Source organism: Ctenopharyngodon idella, chromosome 19 (genome assembly GCF_019924925.1).
Source record: "Ctenopharyngodon idella isolate HZGC_01 chromosome 19, HZGC01, whole genome shotgun sequence".
NCBI classification, from domain to species: domain Eukaryota; kingdom Metazoa; phylum Chordata; class Actinopteri; order Cypriniformes; family Xenocyprididae; genus Ctenopharyngodon; species Ctenopharyngodon idella.
This window is the reverse complement of record NC_067238.1, coordinates 8,358,831-8,375,070: the sequence shown is the minus strand read 5'-3', so window position 1 is coordinate 8,375,070 and position 16,240 is coordinate 8,358,831. Positions and strand designations below refer to the sequence as shown.

The 16,240-nt window shown below is 37.1% G+C and overlaps 1 protein-coding gene across 3 annotated transcripts in view; it reads right to left on the bottom strand.

The window, feature by feature from the left end:
- cpne4b (copine IVb) overlaps window positions 1-16,240 on the bottom strand; it is a 42,025-nt gene that overhangs the window by 13,776 nt on the left and 12,009 nt on the right. For 2 of the 3 annotated variants that reach the window (XM_051873473.1, XM_051873475.1), the window contains exons 4-12: window positions 13,677-13,748; window positions 13,511-13,585; window positions 12,929-13,012; window positions 12,729-12,818; window positions 5,480-5,578; window positions 2,415-2,456; window positions 2,014-2,100; window positions 799-858; window positions 167-300 (exon numbers count right to left, since the gene is read on the bottom strand). In XM_051873473.1, coding sequence (XP_051729433.1) covers window positions 167-300; window positions 799-858; window positions 2,014-2,100; window positions 2,415-2,456; window positions 5,480-5,578; window positions 12,729-12,818; window positions 12,929-13,012; window positions 13,511-13,585; window positions 13,677-13,748 — 743 coding nt within the window. The remainder of the gene's footprint in view (window positions 1-166; window positions 301-798; window positions 859-2,013; window positions 2,101-2,414; window positions 2,457-5,479; window positions 5,579-12,728; window positions 12,819-12,928; window positions 13,013-13,510; window positions 13,586-13,676; window positions 13,749-16,240) is intronic. The other variant, XM_051873474.1, reaches the window with a different exon arrangement.

Genomic DNA, 16,240 nt, shown 5'->3' with positions numbered 1-16,240 from the left:
AATATCTGGTGTAAACATTTCCTGATAGAGTAGAGTAATAGTACAGTCTGTTAAATTTAATTTGGTAAAATTCAAGGATTGACTGTTTGCTTGACTGGTTGCATGATTGATTAGCTGATTTATTGGTTGACTGACTGACTGATTGAGGGATTGATTGGTGGGTCACCTATCGTAATCCTGGCAGATCTCCCCAACAGCGATCAGTGCTTTGAGGTACTCATTGGGCTGATAAGGGTGGATGTAGTGGAGGGAGCAGCTGTTTCGAGGGTCACCATTTGAGGCGGTGAAATCAATCGCCACCTGCAGAACAACAACATTTAAACTTAAATTCGGTCATTCTTTCTTCAGTGTAACACAAAGGGAATTTTTTTTGAAGAATTCAATCCAATTTCAATGACCAAAGCTTTCAAGCATTAAAAAAGATGCATAAAATACAATGAAAAATTGTGTATATATGACTTGTGCACTTTATTTCAAGTCATACGATAGCTTTGTTTAATGAACAGACTAAAATTTAATTATTCACTTAAAATCCTGCAGAACTGAACTCAAGAACCAAAAGAGTCTAATTTGTGAATAAATTATTCAGGATGGTTTTGTGAACTTACTACAATGATTCGTTGAAATCAAAAGAATTTGTTCATGAATCGGACATAGTGACAACAACGGAGTCAATGATTTACAAGATCCAGCCTATATAATATATGAGTGGAGTTTGTTTTTTCTTAAAGCTTAAGATGACATTAAGATAAAAAAGTGGGGGGAAAATCCTTCCAAATGCCATCCAAAACCACTTACTGTGAACTGAATCTGACAACCTCCCATGATGTAATCCAGGAAAGAGTGCATCTTTATGATCTGAAAAAGAGATAAAAATAATAATTATTAAACTGATAGTTCTGGTCCTGGATGCTGATCGGTTAACAGATCGTTCCAGTTGTTCATAAATATAGCTAGGATACATAACTGTTTTTAACACACACACACACACACACACACACACACACACACACACACACACACACACACAAATACACACACACGCACACACACACACACACACACACACACACACACACACACACACACACACACACACACACACACAGAAACATTGGGTTTCCATGTCTTATAGGGAATTTCCATAGACATAATTATTTTTATACTGTACAAACTAACCCTAACCCTACCCCTAAACACAACCCTCACAGAATTTTTACATTTTTGAAAGAAACAAATTTTAGATTATGTTTTCCTAATGGGGGCCAAAAAATGTCCCCACAAGAATCAAAACTGCTTGTATTACTATCCTTGAGGGGAGATTTTGTCCACATAATGTAGGGAATACCTGAACAACACATACACATACTGACACATATTTTCTATTAAGCAATTACAGTTTTTTTTTTTTTTAATTCTTACACATAGTTTTTGAAACTATGGCTCCATTTCTCAAAACTCTACACACAAAACCACAAAACACACACAGAACATGCAAAATATCACACATATCTTTCAAAAGCAAACACTTAATTCAAAATTCTATTCTAAAAATGGTATTTTTGTGTAGTAACTCTCCACAGAAACATCAAATGATTAGCCACATACATGCCAAACTACCAACAGATGTGAAAAATGTAAAACACTACTATAATTGTGTCAGTGTATAGTGGAGTGTACAGGAGTTTGTCATAGCGCTTACACGTACATGCATATGCACAAATACACTGTATATATGTATGCACAATTACATTGTTAATCAAAAACATAGATGGTTACCAATAACCTACTTAATTCATGCAATGTGCAGATCTACATACAAAGCTTTTCCAACCCAATTAATGGACCAGATATTGTATTAAAAACTGTAAAAAAAAAAAAAACTACATATTTTCTACCCAAAATGACAGTCATAATGGTGTTACAGTAGGCTTGTTTTACACTTCCTGCTTAACCCAGAAAATCCTTAATTTATTTATTTACTGCCAGATAAAAAGTGTGAAAATTACTCACCTTGCACAGGGTAAGAATTACCATTCCAGAATTTCTGTAGTTCTTCTTCTTCACTTGGTACTTAGGATTAATACACTCCCACTGGATCTGTCAGAAAAATGTTACAGTGAAACAAAACTACAGCACTATGCCATTTATTCAGCTTTGCAGTGAACTCCATTGAGCCATAAGATGGATTGCCTGGGCTTGCAGGTCTTTCATCTGGTCTGAGATGTGCTTGTGATATATCTGTATGAGAGGAAGATGCCCACAGGCTGAGAGGCACATTGACAGACGGATGTCTAAAAGATTCAGTATAACATAGTGTCTGCAGTTGAGCTTTCAGAAAATGTGAGAGTGATTGGCTGTAAGCTAGCAGTGCTGGCGAGACTTTCACAAGCATGTCAGTGTTAATAAGTCACCTTTTGGCCAAGATCAGTTTGTAGTTTCTCTTGTGATAATGCCTGTCAGGACAAAAGAACATATGTCTATCAAAGCCAAACAGGTCTTCATTCAATTTACATTTCTAGTGTGAATACAAAAGCTCAGGGAAAACCTAGTGATGCCAACAATCCAAAGATTTCAGTCTCAAATCCATGAGTTATTTAAAATGATGCAAGCACAATTATCTTAGCCTGTTCTAAAGGCCGCAAATTAGGTCTTCTTACTGAAGAGCATGTGAGATGTTTTCTTCCACCCCTAGAGATCTGAGTTTCCCGCTGAAAATGAAGCACCTGTTTATGAACCCCGCTAGCAGTGCAATCAGCATGCGCTGACAGACGAGGTATTGCACTGATTAACAAATGCAACGAGAAGCGTATGTTGAAGCCTGTCGACTTAGCTCCTCTGTGCATTCAAGGGAAAGACGGTGAATATGAAGTTAATGGAATTTAAAGCCACACAATAACTACTAATCAGCACAGCCAGTAATTGATTTCAAATGAGGAAGCGACGAAACAGAGTGAACTCATTCAGACACTATAGTCTGATGCATAAGTGTGTGCAGCATGGTAATAGTGTGTGTTTGTATATATAATCTAAAAGTATGTGGACACCCAAACATCACACCCACTAGACGACGCAGAGATTTGCTTCTATTGACTCCACTATAGAATTATCTAGTTTTATTGGTGGTACCTGTCAGAAGTCTGGAAACATTACAAATTTTTATTGTTTTTGAAAGAAGTCTCTTATACTCACCAAGGCTGAGTCAAACGGAAAAAAAAATTATATTTTGCTTAAGTATTCTAATTAAGAACAAAAATATGAATCTATTTTTATTTTCTCAAACAAATGTGAGTGGTGCTTGCCTGTGCAAAGCTTGCTGCCATGCCAGGGTGTTGCTAAGATGTTCAGAGTGGTTAGTCTGTTGCTATGCAGTTGCTAGGGTGTTCTGGTTGGTTGCCAGAGTGTTGCTAAGGTGTTCAAAGTGGTTGTTAGCCTGTTGCTATGCTGTTTGCTAGGTGTTCTGGTTAGTTGCCAGAGTGTTGCTATGTGATTGCTAAGGTGCTCAGAGTGGTTGATAGCCCATTGCTATAGTTTGCTAAGTTTTCGTTGGTTGCCAAAGTGTTGCTATGTGGTTGCAATGATATTATGCAGCGTCTCTCACAAATGTCTCCATGGTTGCAAGGCACGCTCCCTGTGCAAACAGGGGGTCACAGGCGCTGCGTAATATCATTGCGCCTGCTGCACCCATGGTACGACAGCAAAGTTCCTTGATTATTACGCCGGAATGAGAGTATAGTTCCTAGCCATATCGGCCTAGAAAATCGCAACTTTTCATTTTCCGTCGGTCTTGGTACACGATGTAACTACAGAAGAGTCAAGTTTTAAATAGGAAAAATATCGAAACTCTTTGGTCATTTTTGTGCGAGATGCTAACGGTCTAATCAGATTCAATGAACTATGCTAAGCTATGCTAAAAGTGGTACCGCCAGACCCGGAGATCGGCTGAATGGATTCGAAAAAGGTAAAACTCAACTGTTTAACTCTAGGGGAGTTGGAAAATGAGCCTATTTTCAAAAAAAGTGGAGTGTTCCTTTAAAGGGTTTGTTCACCCAAAAATGAAAATTCTGTTAATTAATTACTCACCTTCATGTCGTTCCACACCCGTAAGACCTTTGTTCATCTTCAGAACACAAATTAAGATATTTTTGATAAAATCCGATGGCTCAGTGAGGCCTCCATTGCCCAGAAAGGTACTAAAAACATATTTAAAACAGTTCATGTGACTACAGTGGTTCAACTTTAATATTATGAAGCGAAGAGAATACTTTTTGTGTGCCAAAAAAAACAAAATAATGACTTTATTAAACAATATCTAGTGATGGGCGATTTCAAAACACTGCTTCATGAAAATTTGAAGCGTTACGAATCTTTTGTTTCGAATCAGTGGTTCGGAGTGTGTATCAAACTGCCAAAGTCACACCCCCAATTGTGAACCATTGAAATTCCGAAACACTTATGATGTAACGAAGCCTCGTTTACTGAAATCACATGACTTTTGGCGCTCCGAACCACTGATTCGAAACAAAAGATTCGCAATGCTTTGAAGCTTCATGAAGCAGTGTTTTGAAATCGCCTATCACTAGATTTGTTGAATAAAGTCGTTATTTAGTTTTTTTGGTGCACAAAAAGAATTCTCGTCGCTTCATAACATTAAGGTTGAACCACCGTAGTCACATGAACTGTTTTAAATATGTCTTTAGTAGCTTTCTGGGCATCTGAAAGTGTTAATAATCTTGCTAGCAATGGAGGCCTCACCGAGCCATCGGATTTTACCAAAAATATCTTAATTTGTGTTCCAAAGATAAACGAAGGTCTTACAGTTGTGGAACGACATGAGGGTGAGTAAATAATGACAGAAATTTCATTTTTGGGTGAACAAACCCTTTAAGGTGTTCGGAGTGGTTCCGAGGGCAATATGAGTTGTTGCCAAAGTGTTGCTAAGTGTTCAGAGTAGCAGACTGTGAATATGCAGTTGCTAGGGCGTTCTAAGGTGCTTAGCATTGAGGCTCAAAGGTTCAATTCCGGCTACATCAGACCACAGAATCTGGTCTTGTTCTTTGAATTTCCACAGCCTTCCACATGCCCACAGGCAAGCTCCAGTCAAGATGATGTGATATGAGTTTTTATTAATGAAGGCTTTCTTCTTTGCACATTTCCATAAGCTGGAGTTATGAAGAATGCATGCTATTGCTCTTACTCAGTTCCATGTGCTTCAGGGTATATTCAGTGCTTTAAAAATGTTATAATGTCCTTTTTGTTTTGTTTTTTTCCCAAGTGTCTTAAATCTAGTAGTGTTTCCCTGCTAATGCAATGGAATATGTAGGTATAAATAGGTATAATTCTAAATAACTATATGAAACAGTTCAAAAGTCATGTTATTTGTGGATGGTGAACAATTGTATTGCGTCAAATTATTGTGTTGATGAGAGAATTTTGGAAGTAGGATCTGTTTTGTGACTGTGTGTGAGTATGTTTATACCAGCTTCCCATCCATGGCTGACTTCATCTCCTTGAAGGTGGTTTGAAATTCTCCTATGAAGTCGTGTTTGCCGTTAGAATCCCAGTCCCATACTGTACACTACAACAAGAAAAAAAAGTGTAAAAAAGCTAATCACATAGAATTGACAATACACATCTTGTTTATGATACAGCAGAATGAATTTAAATATAACTGCTTTTTGAAACACAGAACCTCCGTTATCCTACATTTATAAGATGCTGATCCACATGTTTTATGGGGTAAATAAATATATGATTAATTTTAGCTTTGTGCATGAAGGTGTGAAACTTCAGTCCCTAGAGAACTGTGATAAATATCCTGTGCTAAGTAGTTTCCAATAACAGTACTAAAGGTCACATTGTCTCACACACACACACACACACACACACACACACACACACACACACACACACAGGTTTGTTTTGCTATCAAAGTGAGGACATTCCATAGGTGTAATGGTTTTTATACTGTACAAACTGTACATTCTATCCCTCAACACTACCCCTACCCCTACCCCTAAACCTAAACCCCTACCCATCACAGAAAACATTCTGCACTTTTACATTTTTAAAAAAACATTGTTTAGTATGTTTTTAAAGCTATTTTAAATATGAGGACTCATGAAATGTCCTCATATTTCATGTTTACGTCGTAATACCAGTGTAATACCCATGTCATTATACAAATTTGTGTCCTCATAAATCACAAAAGTGCGTGCGTGCACACACACACACACACACACACACACACACACACACACACACACACAGGAACATACAGTACACAAAAACGTATGCAATATTCTTTTTCTGATGCACCTGCAATAATGCAAATTTAAATACTGAATTACGTTTGTTTTTCTTACTCCACTGGCAATTTGTTTTTTCTTGTTTTAAGCAAAATGTAGTGCGACTAATACAAGGAAAAAATGCCTTGCTAATAGTATAAGAAAAATAAAATATTTATAACTAATAATTATTAAGTCTTATTATCCAATATTATTTCTAGATATTTTTATTGGAACAATACTGGAAAAAATGGTGTAGTCTTTGAGTAAAAAAAAAAAAGAAGACATTATGGGTATATGGAAAGTCATTAGATGCATTAGAGTTAAATGTGAAGCTCTAATCTACTAGGATTATGAAGGAATAAAAAACTGGGCATAAAATACTGGGTAAAACAGTACAGCTAAACAACAAAAACTTTAGATAACTTCAGCTTTTAACCTCTACAACTCTTCTCACACACATTAATTTGCGAACATTTGTTTTAATTCTAGAGTTGCTTCAAGAAGCAACAATAGTAGCAGTGTTGCCAATTCTGCGTTTTTTCCGTGGAATTGGGCTACTTTAACAGTGTTGCTGTGGGTTGTTTTTCATGTCCACGGGTTGAATCGACCCCAATAATGTAATATTTAGCCCCTAGAATGTGAATTTTACTAAGGGAACCCCCCCCCCAAAAAAAACACAGATTTTACACCATGAAACACGACTGAGCTAGTTTTGAGTAGCAATTGGGTGAGTTTGTTGTGAAAACCTGGCAACCCTGAATAGTAGCGTCTCAGAAATTATTGTACAGGGTGTAAAAAGGCACACAAAGTAAACAGTGTGTCCAAACACCAAACACTGAGATAATTAATAGCATCACAAATGCAGCCAAAATGTAAACAGAATCAGCTTTTCTTGCTATGTGAGAACTAAAATGTCACAGTTCATTTAGAAGATATTTTATCTAGTCAGTGCTGAATCTGGAACAAGATGAGGAGTCTAAAGTTTCAATATCTAATAATTGTGACAGTCATAGAAATGTACAGACAAACTGCAGCAGGTCATCTTGTTATCATAACACTCCTTGAATTTTAATATCCTTTGTCATGCTGTTGGTTTAAATATATAACACTCATGCCTGTACGCTGCGTATATGTGTCATTGCGAGTGTTGGTGTGTGGCAGGAGTGGCAGGAAAACAGCACACTGTAGCATTGCTGTTAATGAATCATTGATGCCAGGACATAAGCGGGTGGTAATCAAAATTTGAAGGCCATTTAAAATATTAATACAGAGATGCTGTGGTTGACTTTTCAGCTGAAGAAGCGAGAACAAGCAATAACTCAACATGCAAAACTGACACCTGCACCTCTTCTTAATATAAAGTTTGGAAATATCCTCAAAAGATGGATGAAGAGATTGTGTGTTTCTTTTACACTGGGCTCCAGACATGACGAAACAAAGCAAAATGAAATGAAACGAAGCAAAACGAAATGAAACTGAAATAATATAAAACAAAAGACTGCCATTGGCCTTCTAAAATGAAACATTTTTTGCAAAATATTATTAATTGACTAAAAATGTGTAATTAAAACAAATGTCTCCCAGTTCATTATGAATCGATCAGCTGGCATGCACTCTAATGCACTCTTTTGGTTTCCTTTGGGCCGTTACATCAATATTTGTCACAGATTTAATAAAGTGCCTAAATAATAAATGACTGTGTCAAAATCTGCACAAAAACATTGTTTATCGCTTTGAGAAACAAAACATAACCCACTTACTGTAAGTTATCTCACAATTGTACTTTCATAACTCCTATTCTTTCATTCCAGAAGAATTTTATGACATAATTTACATAATTTGGGTTTATGCAATCGTATCAATTTACAACAGATGGGGGGCTCACAACAGCAGAAAAAAAGCAAAACAGCAGAGTGATTGTGAGCTTTCAACATGATGGTTTAACTGCCCTGTTTTATATATCTATGGATAAGTAAGTCTTACAACATGAATAAAAAGTAACTGCGGCTCCGTAACTCTGAGAATCTGAATTCAAAATGTGTTTTCACTGCGGAGAGGAGACATTGCTGTCTGTGGTGCGTTGAGTGTAAAGAAGTCATGAATATTAAACAAACCAGTTCATGTTTATTCAGGGACATGTCACCTAAAATAACTTGTTTTCCCATCTGTCTGAAGATGTCCTTGACTGTCAGACATCACCTACAAATTTTTGGACTCAAATCAACAATATTATTGAGTATTATTTTGGTAATTTCTTCTAACCAGCTTTAAATGAACATGTTGCACAACTGCTCATTCAGCCACTTGATATAATTGCCAAAGGCTTAATTCAAAGTGGCTTGTTTCCAAGCATTTAGAGAATTAGTTCATCTGCTGTAAGTGGTGGTTATTTTCAAGTAAAGCTGAGAGCAGCAAGGTAAAGTGCCAACGCTGAGCTGATCAAGGGATTCAGCTCTTAAGTAAACATATTGAGACATCAGCTCTTTATTTTGCTCTCTCTTTGTCTTTTATTTGGCCCATATCTCTAAAATGTCACCAGCACAGTATGTGAACGTTTTAGAAAGGTTTTAGTTCCAAACTGCTTTTGTGCAGAATCTCAGTGTGTGGTGTGGCAGACTAAATCTGAACTCTGTGCTGTTATGAGAATACAAAGAGAACCATCTTTAGAGCCAGATTATTACAATACAGCCATCCTATCCCCACTTCTGCATTGGCATACCAATGAGTATCTTACACCTGCAGTGCTGAGATCTGAATAAGTGTGTGTGACAGAGAGAGAAAGAGAAGAGAGGGAATGTTTGCATTTTTGCATTTGATTGGAGCTTTCGTAAGTAAATAAGTAAACAAAACTCATGCTTTCAAAAGGTAGTTGAGTACAATGAAACCCTAAAAACATTGCGGTTTTAACGAACAACTGCAACATGTGAACCTTTCAATCCCCTTTCATTTGTTATATAAACGTAGAGGTTTGTTCAATAAAATTTTTGAGTTTTAATATAAAAGTGTGCTTTCAGTTACAGTAACTGTGTTTTAATTTTAATGAATATTTAATAAATATTTGATATATAAATGAATATTATTATATGTTTTTAAAAGTCTTTTATGCTCACATGGCTGCATTTATTTGTTTATGTTCACAACTGGGGTCTCACTTGGGAGCCCCAATCACCTCTGAGTTTTAGAAAAACGGCCAATGGAATTGGCGAGTGGAATTTGCATGTCAAGCCACTCCCCTATGCAACCTGGTCTCATTAGAAAAACGTACCTGTGGGAACGTTTTCGCGAGTCGCAAAATACGTACCAATACGTACATATCACTGCAGTTTCAATGTGAAATGTCCACTGAGTGGCCCTTAAAGCGTGTTCATTTTTTTGCCGGAACAGATAAACATGAATATGGAACATTTTTATGACGTTGGTTTTGATTTGAAATTTGTCCGGTGAGTGCTACTAAAAGTGTAATGCTCCATTACGTTTTAAAATAACGTACCACCAACACTACACCTAAACCTACCCGATAGTGTTAACAAAAGCAAATGTGACATAAAAAGCATCTGTAATAGTGCCATTTTAGCTTGTTTTGATCTCTCATCTTTGAGCTCTTTTACCGTGACTCGTTTTTCCCCGGATTCACCCGATAGGTGCCCAAAGTTCCCACTACTCCCTTCCGGGACCAGGTGGTGAACTTGCAAGCGCTGCTCCTGGAGGAGGTAGACCCAGCCCTTGAGTCGCTGTGTCCCGCTCACACCCTGTGCATTTACGTGGATCGCACGCAGAGCTTCAGAAGCTCTGAGTAGCTCTTTGTCTGCTTTGGAGGTCAGCAGAAGGGAAAAGCTGTCTTTAAGCAGAGGTTGCCTTGGCATACCAATCCCAAGGCGTGCTGTGCCCCCTCAGAGTGAGGGCTCACTCCACTAGGAGTGTTGCCTTCTCCTGGGCGTTGGTGCGGGGCCTATCTGGTAGACATCTGCAGATCTGCAGGCTGGGTGACACCTAACACCTTCTTGAGATTCTATATTCTCTGGGTTGAGCTAGATTCTTCCCGTGAGTTGGGTACAAACAGGTAAGCGGGAAGGCTGGCTCGGTGTCTCTCTTGCAGCACCATTCCCCTCCAAGTAGGGGTTGTGAGCGCCTTCTCTGCTCTCCATGAGAGTTCCCCAGTTGACAGGGAACCCTGGATTGAGTATCCTCCAGGCAACCTTCAGCAGTCAGACACGGTGGAGGTGTCTGATGCCAGGCCCAGGACTTGAGATGCATGTCTGGTTGGTCAGCCCCTGTATTGGGCTAGATGCTCCATATGTGGTGATTCCCCTCTGGTAATCCCATATGTGTATTCTTCCATGGTATGGTTTTCCTGTCGGTAAACATGTGTCTTTCCCTAAGCAGTCTCTGCACCTGTAGTAGTTCCATTCTTCTCTAGGCAGAACCTACCGCAGAGATCTTTCAATATGTAGCACTGCCCCACGGGCCAGTCCATATGTGTATTTACACATGTTCCTCCTTACGGGTAGGATGTGGACCCCATAACGTCCCTCTCCACCTGGACTAGGTAGGCTTCCCCAGCATTAACACACTGGTCATAGCTAAAAATAAAATGGGAAGAGAGCCAAAGCACTTTTCCCATGAAGTAAACATACAAAAGGAACATCAGATAATGACCATCTCCATATTAAGCCCTGTCCCTTCCACCACATAGGCATGGAGGACTAAGATTTCGGGCTTACATGGGGTACTGTGTAGGTTACGACTTAGCGAGAACAGTTGCCAAAAGGGCACATTACAGCTTGTCAGCATCTGCATCGCCAACACAGTTCAGTTGTTGTGGCGCTTTCCATAGGGACCCCATTTGTCAGTTGACATAACATTGTAGTGACTGACAGATAGGGAATGTCTTGGTTACTGTTGTAACCCTCATTCCCTGATGGAGGGAATGGAGATGTTATGTCCCTCCTGCCACAACCCTGGACTACCCTAGCTGAATGGCAGGGACACCGTCTCAGCTCTTCAGCATAAACCTAATGAGTGGATGTGTGCTGCCATCTTATATACCCGCATGCATGGGGGAGTGGCTTGGCATGCAAATTCCACTCGCCAATTCCATTGGCCGTTTTTCTAAAACTCAGAGGTGATTGGGGCTCCCAAGTGAGACCCCATTTGTCAGTCGACATAACGTCTCCATTCCCTCCATCAGTGGATGAGGGTTACAACAGTAACCAAGACGCTACAATTTAAAAGAACTGTTTTCTATTTTAATATATATTAAAATGTAATTTATTCCAGTGATGGCAAAGCTGAATTTTCAGTAGCTATTAATCCAGTCTTCAGTGTCACATGATCCTTCAGATATTATTCTACATGCTAATTTGGTGCTCAAGAAACATTATTGAAAACAGTTGTGCTGCTTAATATTTTTCTGGAAACCGTCATACATTTTTTCAGGATTCTTTAATGAAAAGAAGGCTCAAAAGAACATAATTTATCTGAAAAAGGATTTTTTTTTCTAACAATGTCAAGGTCTTTACTGTCACTTTTGATCAATATAATGCATCCTTGAAAATAGTTAATTTCATTTGCTGTTATATACAGAAATACTACCATTAATTTAGACAACATGTCAATAAATGTTTTTAATCATCATCAAGATTTTATGTTCAAATTCATATTAATATATAAGGGAAAGTAAGTATTTAAGTCCTGTAACTTTAACCACTGGTTCATTTTATTAAGTCAAGTCAGTTAATAAGATTAAGACTGGAGGCTAAATAATTCTACAAGAAAATACAAAAATATTAACTACCCTAATTATGATCTTACAACCCTATAAAAGAAGATTTGAATGCCACAGTATATACAGTATGTGAAGTCAACAAAGCAGTATTTTGAGTCTAATCTCAGTTTTTGATCCTAAAGTAGCCATGTCTGGTAGATAACAGGGCTTCTTAAAGTCCTAAAGTGTTCTTTTTTACAACTGGACCCAGGGACAGAAAGTTCTCAAACCCAGAAGGACTGTGTGGGCTTGAATGGACTAAAGGGCAGTAACATCAATTTCTGTCTCTGGTTCCACCATGTCTGGTCCTCTCAGCCAACTGTCAGGACCCTCCAAACAGCCGGGCTCCATTTACCCGGTCAGTAATTAGCTCACTATGAAAGATGTCAGCTGCAATGGTGAGGCAGAATGGATAGGACTGCCATTACATAAATCTGCCAAGATGATTCTAATCTAATGTGACCAAATGGTCACGCTGAGGCCAGAATAAAGAGAAAAAGAAAGAAAGACACTGACATAAAAGCCTTGTATGGAGTGTGTTCACATTGCTGCAGTATATCTTTTGATTAAATGATTCACAGCTTTATGTCAGAAATATCTTAAAAAGCATATCTAGTTATCATAACAGTATGCATAATAATGAAATAAATTATCAGTGGAAATAGCTGTTCTACCTTTAACTCCCGCTCATGGTCTCCACTGCAGAGTGTGTTTAAAGAAACTTTGAAGGATTTCCAGACAGGACTGAGATTGTTCATAATGGTCTGTGAATAGGAAAATACCAAGATCAGTTAATACATGTACACTATATTTCTTAAATATGTATTTAATATGCATGTTTGCAGATGCATGTGTGTATATCTATCAATCTCACTTCTGTTCTGTGCACCAGTGATGCTGTGCCATCATCATTCACTCTGAAGATTTCCAGAAATGGATCCGACTTGCTAAAAAAGTCCTGAAAAAACAAAGAATCAAACTCATTCTAATTTTTAAGGTTAATGTAACATCTGCAAATATTAAATGAGTGTTCTAGAAGCCTTTCTGAAAACCAAAATCATTATTTTTGCAATTTCAGTCAGTACTGCTAGTAACAGAAATGACACTTGAGCTTTAATTAATTATTGATTGATTCATACATCAATCCCAGGCGCATGTATTGTATAATGAATGGCCTGTCCTGACTTTCTCCCATTTGGAGTCTGTAATGCACATCCTTTCTTGTTTTTTGAATGGTTCACTGTGTATTTAGACTCAAACTTGTCATCATTTTGTAATGGCACATTAAAAAGAGCAGTATATTTAAAAAAATTAGCAGATGATGCATTGCTCCATTTTGGCTTTTCATGAAGTATAGTAATAAAACAGTAAATGACAGTATGAAGAGCAACGTTATCAGATGTTTGTCTCAATATTGTTGTAAAGTGCCTGTTGAGCAATTACAGAGATGTCACACCTTGTCATCCAGTTTCTTGGCACTGAAGGCGAGCTCCACGTAGTCATCATTCCCAGATAGCTCTTCAGCTGTGACCTGTGATTTCAAAGAAGTCATAGCTCAGATTATGACAAAAGAGCACAAATTTGCAGTGTGAAATAACTGGGGGTGAAATGTCTATTCTTACTGTAATAGATGATTTGCCAGTTGTGTTTCCTTGCTTCAGTAAAGATTTAGACAGTTTTCTTTGTGATACAATCTATGAAGGAAAAGAAGAGGACATGAGGCAAGCAGATACACTTATACAGAAAACCAGACTGTAAACTTTAACAAATTATGAACTCATTCTAAGAAATATCTCTAAAAATAAGGGCCAATGTGCTACGTTAATATGAAGTAATTTTCCATATTGATTTTTCACAGGTCCTTTAACCATATTTTGAATTAACTTTACGGATAATGTACAGGAAAAAAGCAGAAAAGTACTATTTTTCCCAGTTTCTTTCTACAGATTTTTTTTGTTACAGTATAATAGAGTAAATGTATTATATATGAAATAATAGTTATAAAAAAGTAAGATTTTTTTCGAAATATTCTTCTTCTAGCCTATTGAAGCTTTAGTCAATGTAGCATCTGGACCAATCAGACACAATTATTCATTATATTTAATTAATTGTCCAGAAACTCAATCTCTCTACAAATGCAGTTTTCACCGAGACTCTGGTTATACCATATCATCCCCCCAAAAAGGGCCTGATAAGATGTTTTATTGCCCTGAACTATGCAGCCCAAAAAGCAGAGGAAAAACCCATAGCCCTCAAAACAGACTCTCCTGCATTAATCAGACAAATTGTTCTATAATTGAACATGCATCCCAGGACATTGTATTTATGATTATAACTGTCTTGTAAAGTGACTCTTGCATTGTATTTTGCTTTACGCAAATCTTATGAGTGAACTATTAGTTAAGGTAACCCTACATACATCATGTCTCCTATCAAATTAATGCTCATTTAATGACTCACACTTTGGTGGACATCACCACCTCATAGAAGGCATTGTATGTTTGTTCTATTTATCAGAGTATAAATGGACACAAACTTCATAACCACACCCCTCATGCAAATGAGGTCGCTCTCAAACAAAGAAAATCTCCCACCAGAGAATTGGACCATTTCTCATCGGTTAGGACTCAGGGGTGTAAACTTTCTGTAGAAGTTAAATACCCCCAGGCAGAACACTCACCCCTCTTCTGGTTCTTATTTTTGTCCCTGCTGATACTACTGATTGCTGTCACGTGAGACCCCCACCACCCCCCCGGCCCCCGAGATGGGCAGGTAGGCCTCACATCATGCACAACCTCCTCGACCATTGACAGTCAAATTAACAGTGCAAGTTGTTTTATATTTCTTCATCCAACGCAGAAGATATTGATTACAACTTCGGACCGAACCATCAGGAATTTCTCCTCAGCCTGCAGATCCGGATGCTCCTCAACAGCTATGGCATTTTGCAAGTATCGTACATTTGAACACTAAACAGCGATGTAGTATTAATTTGTGAACCCCTTTGTTAGCCAAAGGTGCTTTATTACTGAGAAAACTGATGGTCCTTCCAGCTTGTTTAATTGACTCTTCTCATCACTTCAGTCCCCTGTTATGATACGGTTCAAATTCATTTCCACTCTCTCATTTCCTATGTATGCGTAAATTGTATGTATGTGTTTGTTAGTTTAGTTATGTGTTCGTGATTTAGTTAATAAACCATGTGCACAATACATATTTGGTTCTGACTCCCTGCCTGTTAATAACTGTCACTTAAATGATCTCGATTTTGTTACAAGCTCTAAGCTAAGAAAGAATTATTTTTCTGTGGCCATGAAAAATACCCTTCTCTTAGAATTAATAATCAATACTGAGTGTTCACAGAATGAACAGATTGATTGATTGTAATTTTAATGTAGCTAAATAAAGTTAATCTAAAGTTAATCTAGCTAAATATTCATAATTAATCATAATGAATAATCATGAGTTATGAATAATTAATAATATTTCCCCTTTGAGCTAAATATCACTACACAAAATATATTAAATTGTTTTTTGCATATGTGTTTTTATCATATTTCATATCAGGCTTTTATGGTAATTTATGGATCATTATGAAATTAATAATTTTTAAAATGTCTATTGATTTTATTCTTTTTGTTTATGAAGGAATCTTTTAATGATTTGTGGTTGTCAAATGCAAACTATGTTAAAACAAAGTTAAAATAAATAATATAAATATAATTCATTTAAATATGATTAAAATATAAATAAATTACACCACAATCACCAACAAGAAGGCTATTTATCCACATACTGTAGATAGTAACATTAAATAGTAATGTAAGTATCTTGTAACCTAGTGAGCAGGACCACTCAAATTCAATAAGAATATGCACATAACTCAGACCAGTTAACCAATAAGAACAAAAAAGTAAGTAATACTGTAAAAAGTAATACTCTCTATCTACTCAATAAAGTTGTAACAACAGATTACAAGCAATATTATTAATTAAATTCAACATATAAGAAATGAGTTAGAATTAATCAAATTAATTCCTTAAAAGTAAACCATTTAAAATGTGTAAAATTAGCAAACACCATTACAAAAACCACAAACTAACATAAAAAGCAAAGAGTCAAACTGCCCAACTAAATGAAACACTGATCACCATATTGGTAACCAAACATTTTCAATAAAATCAAC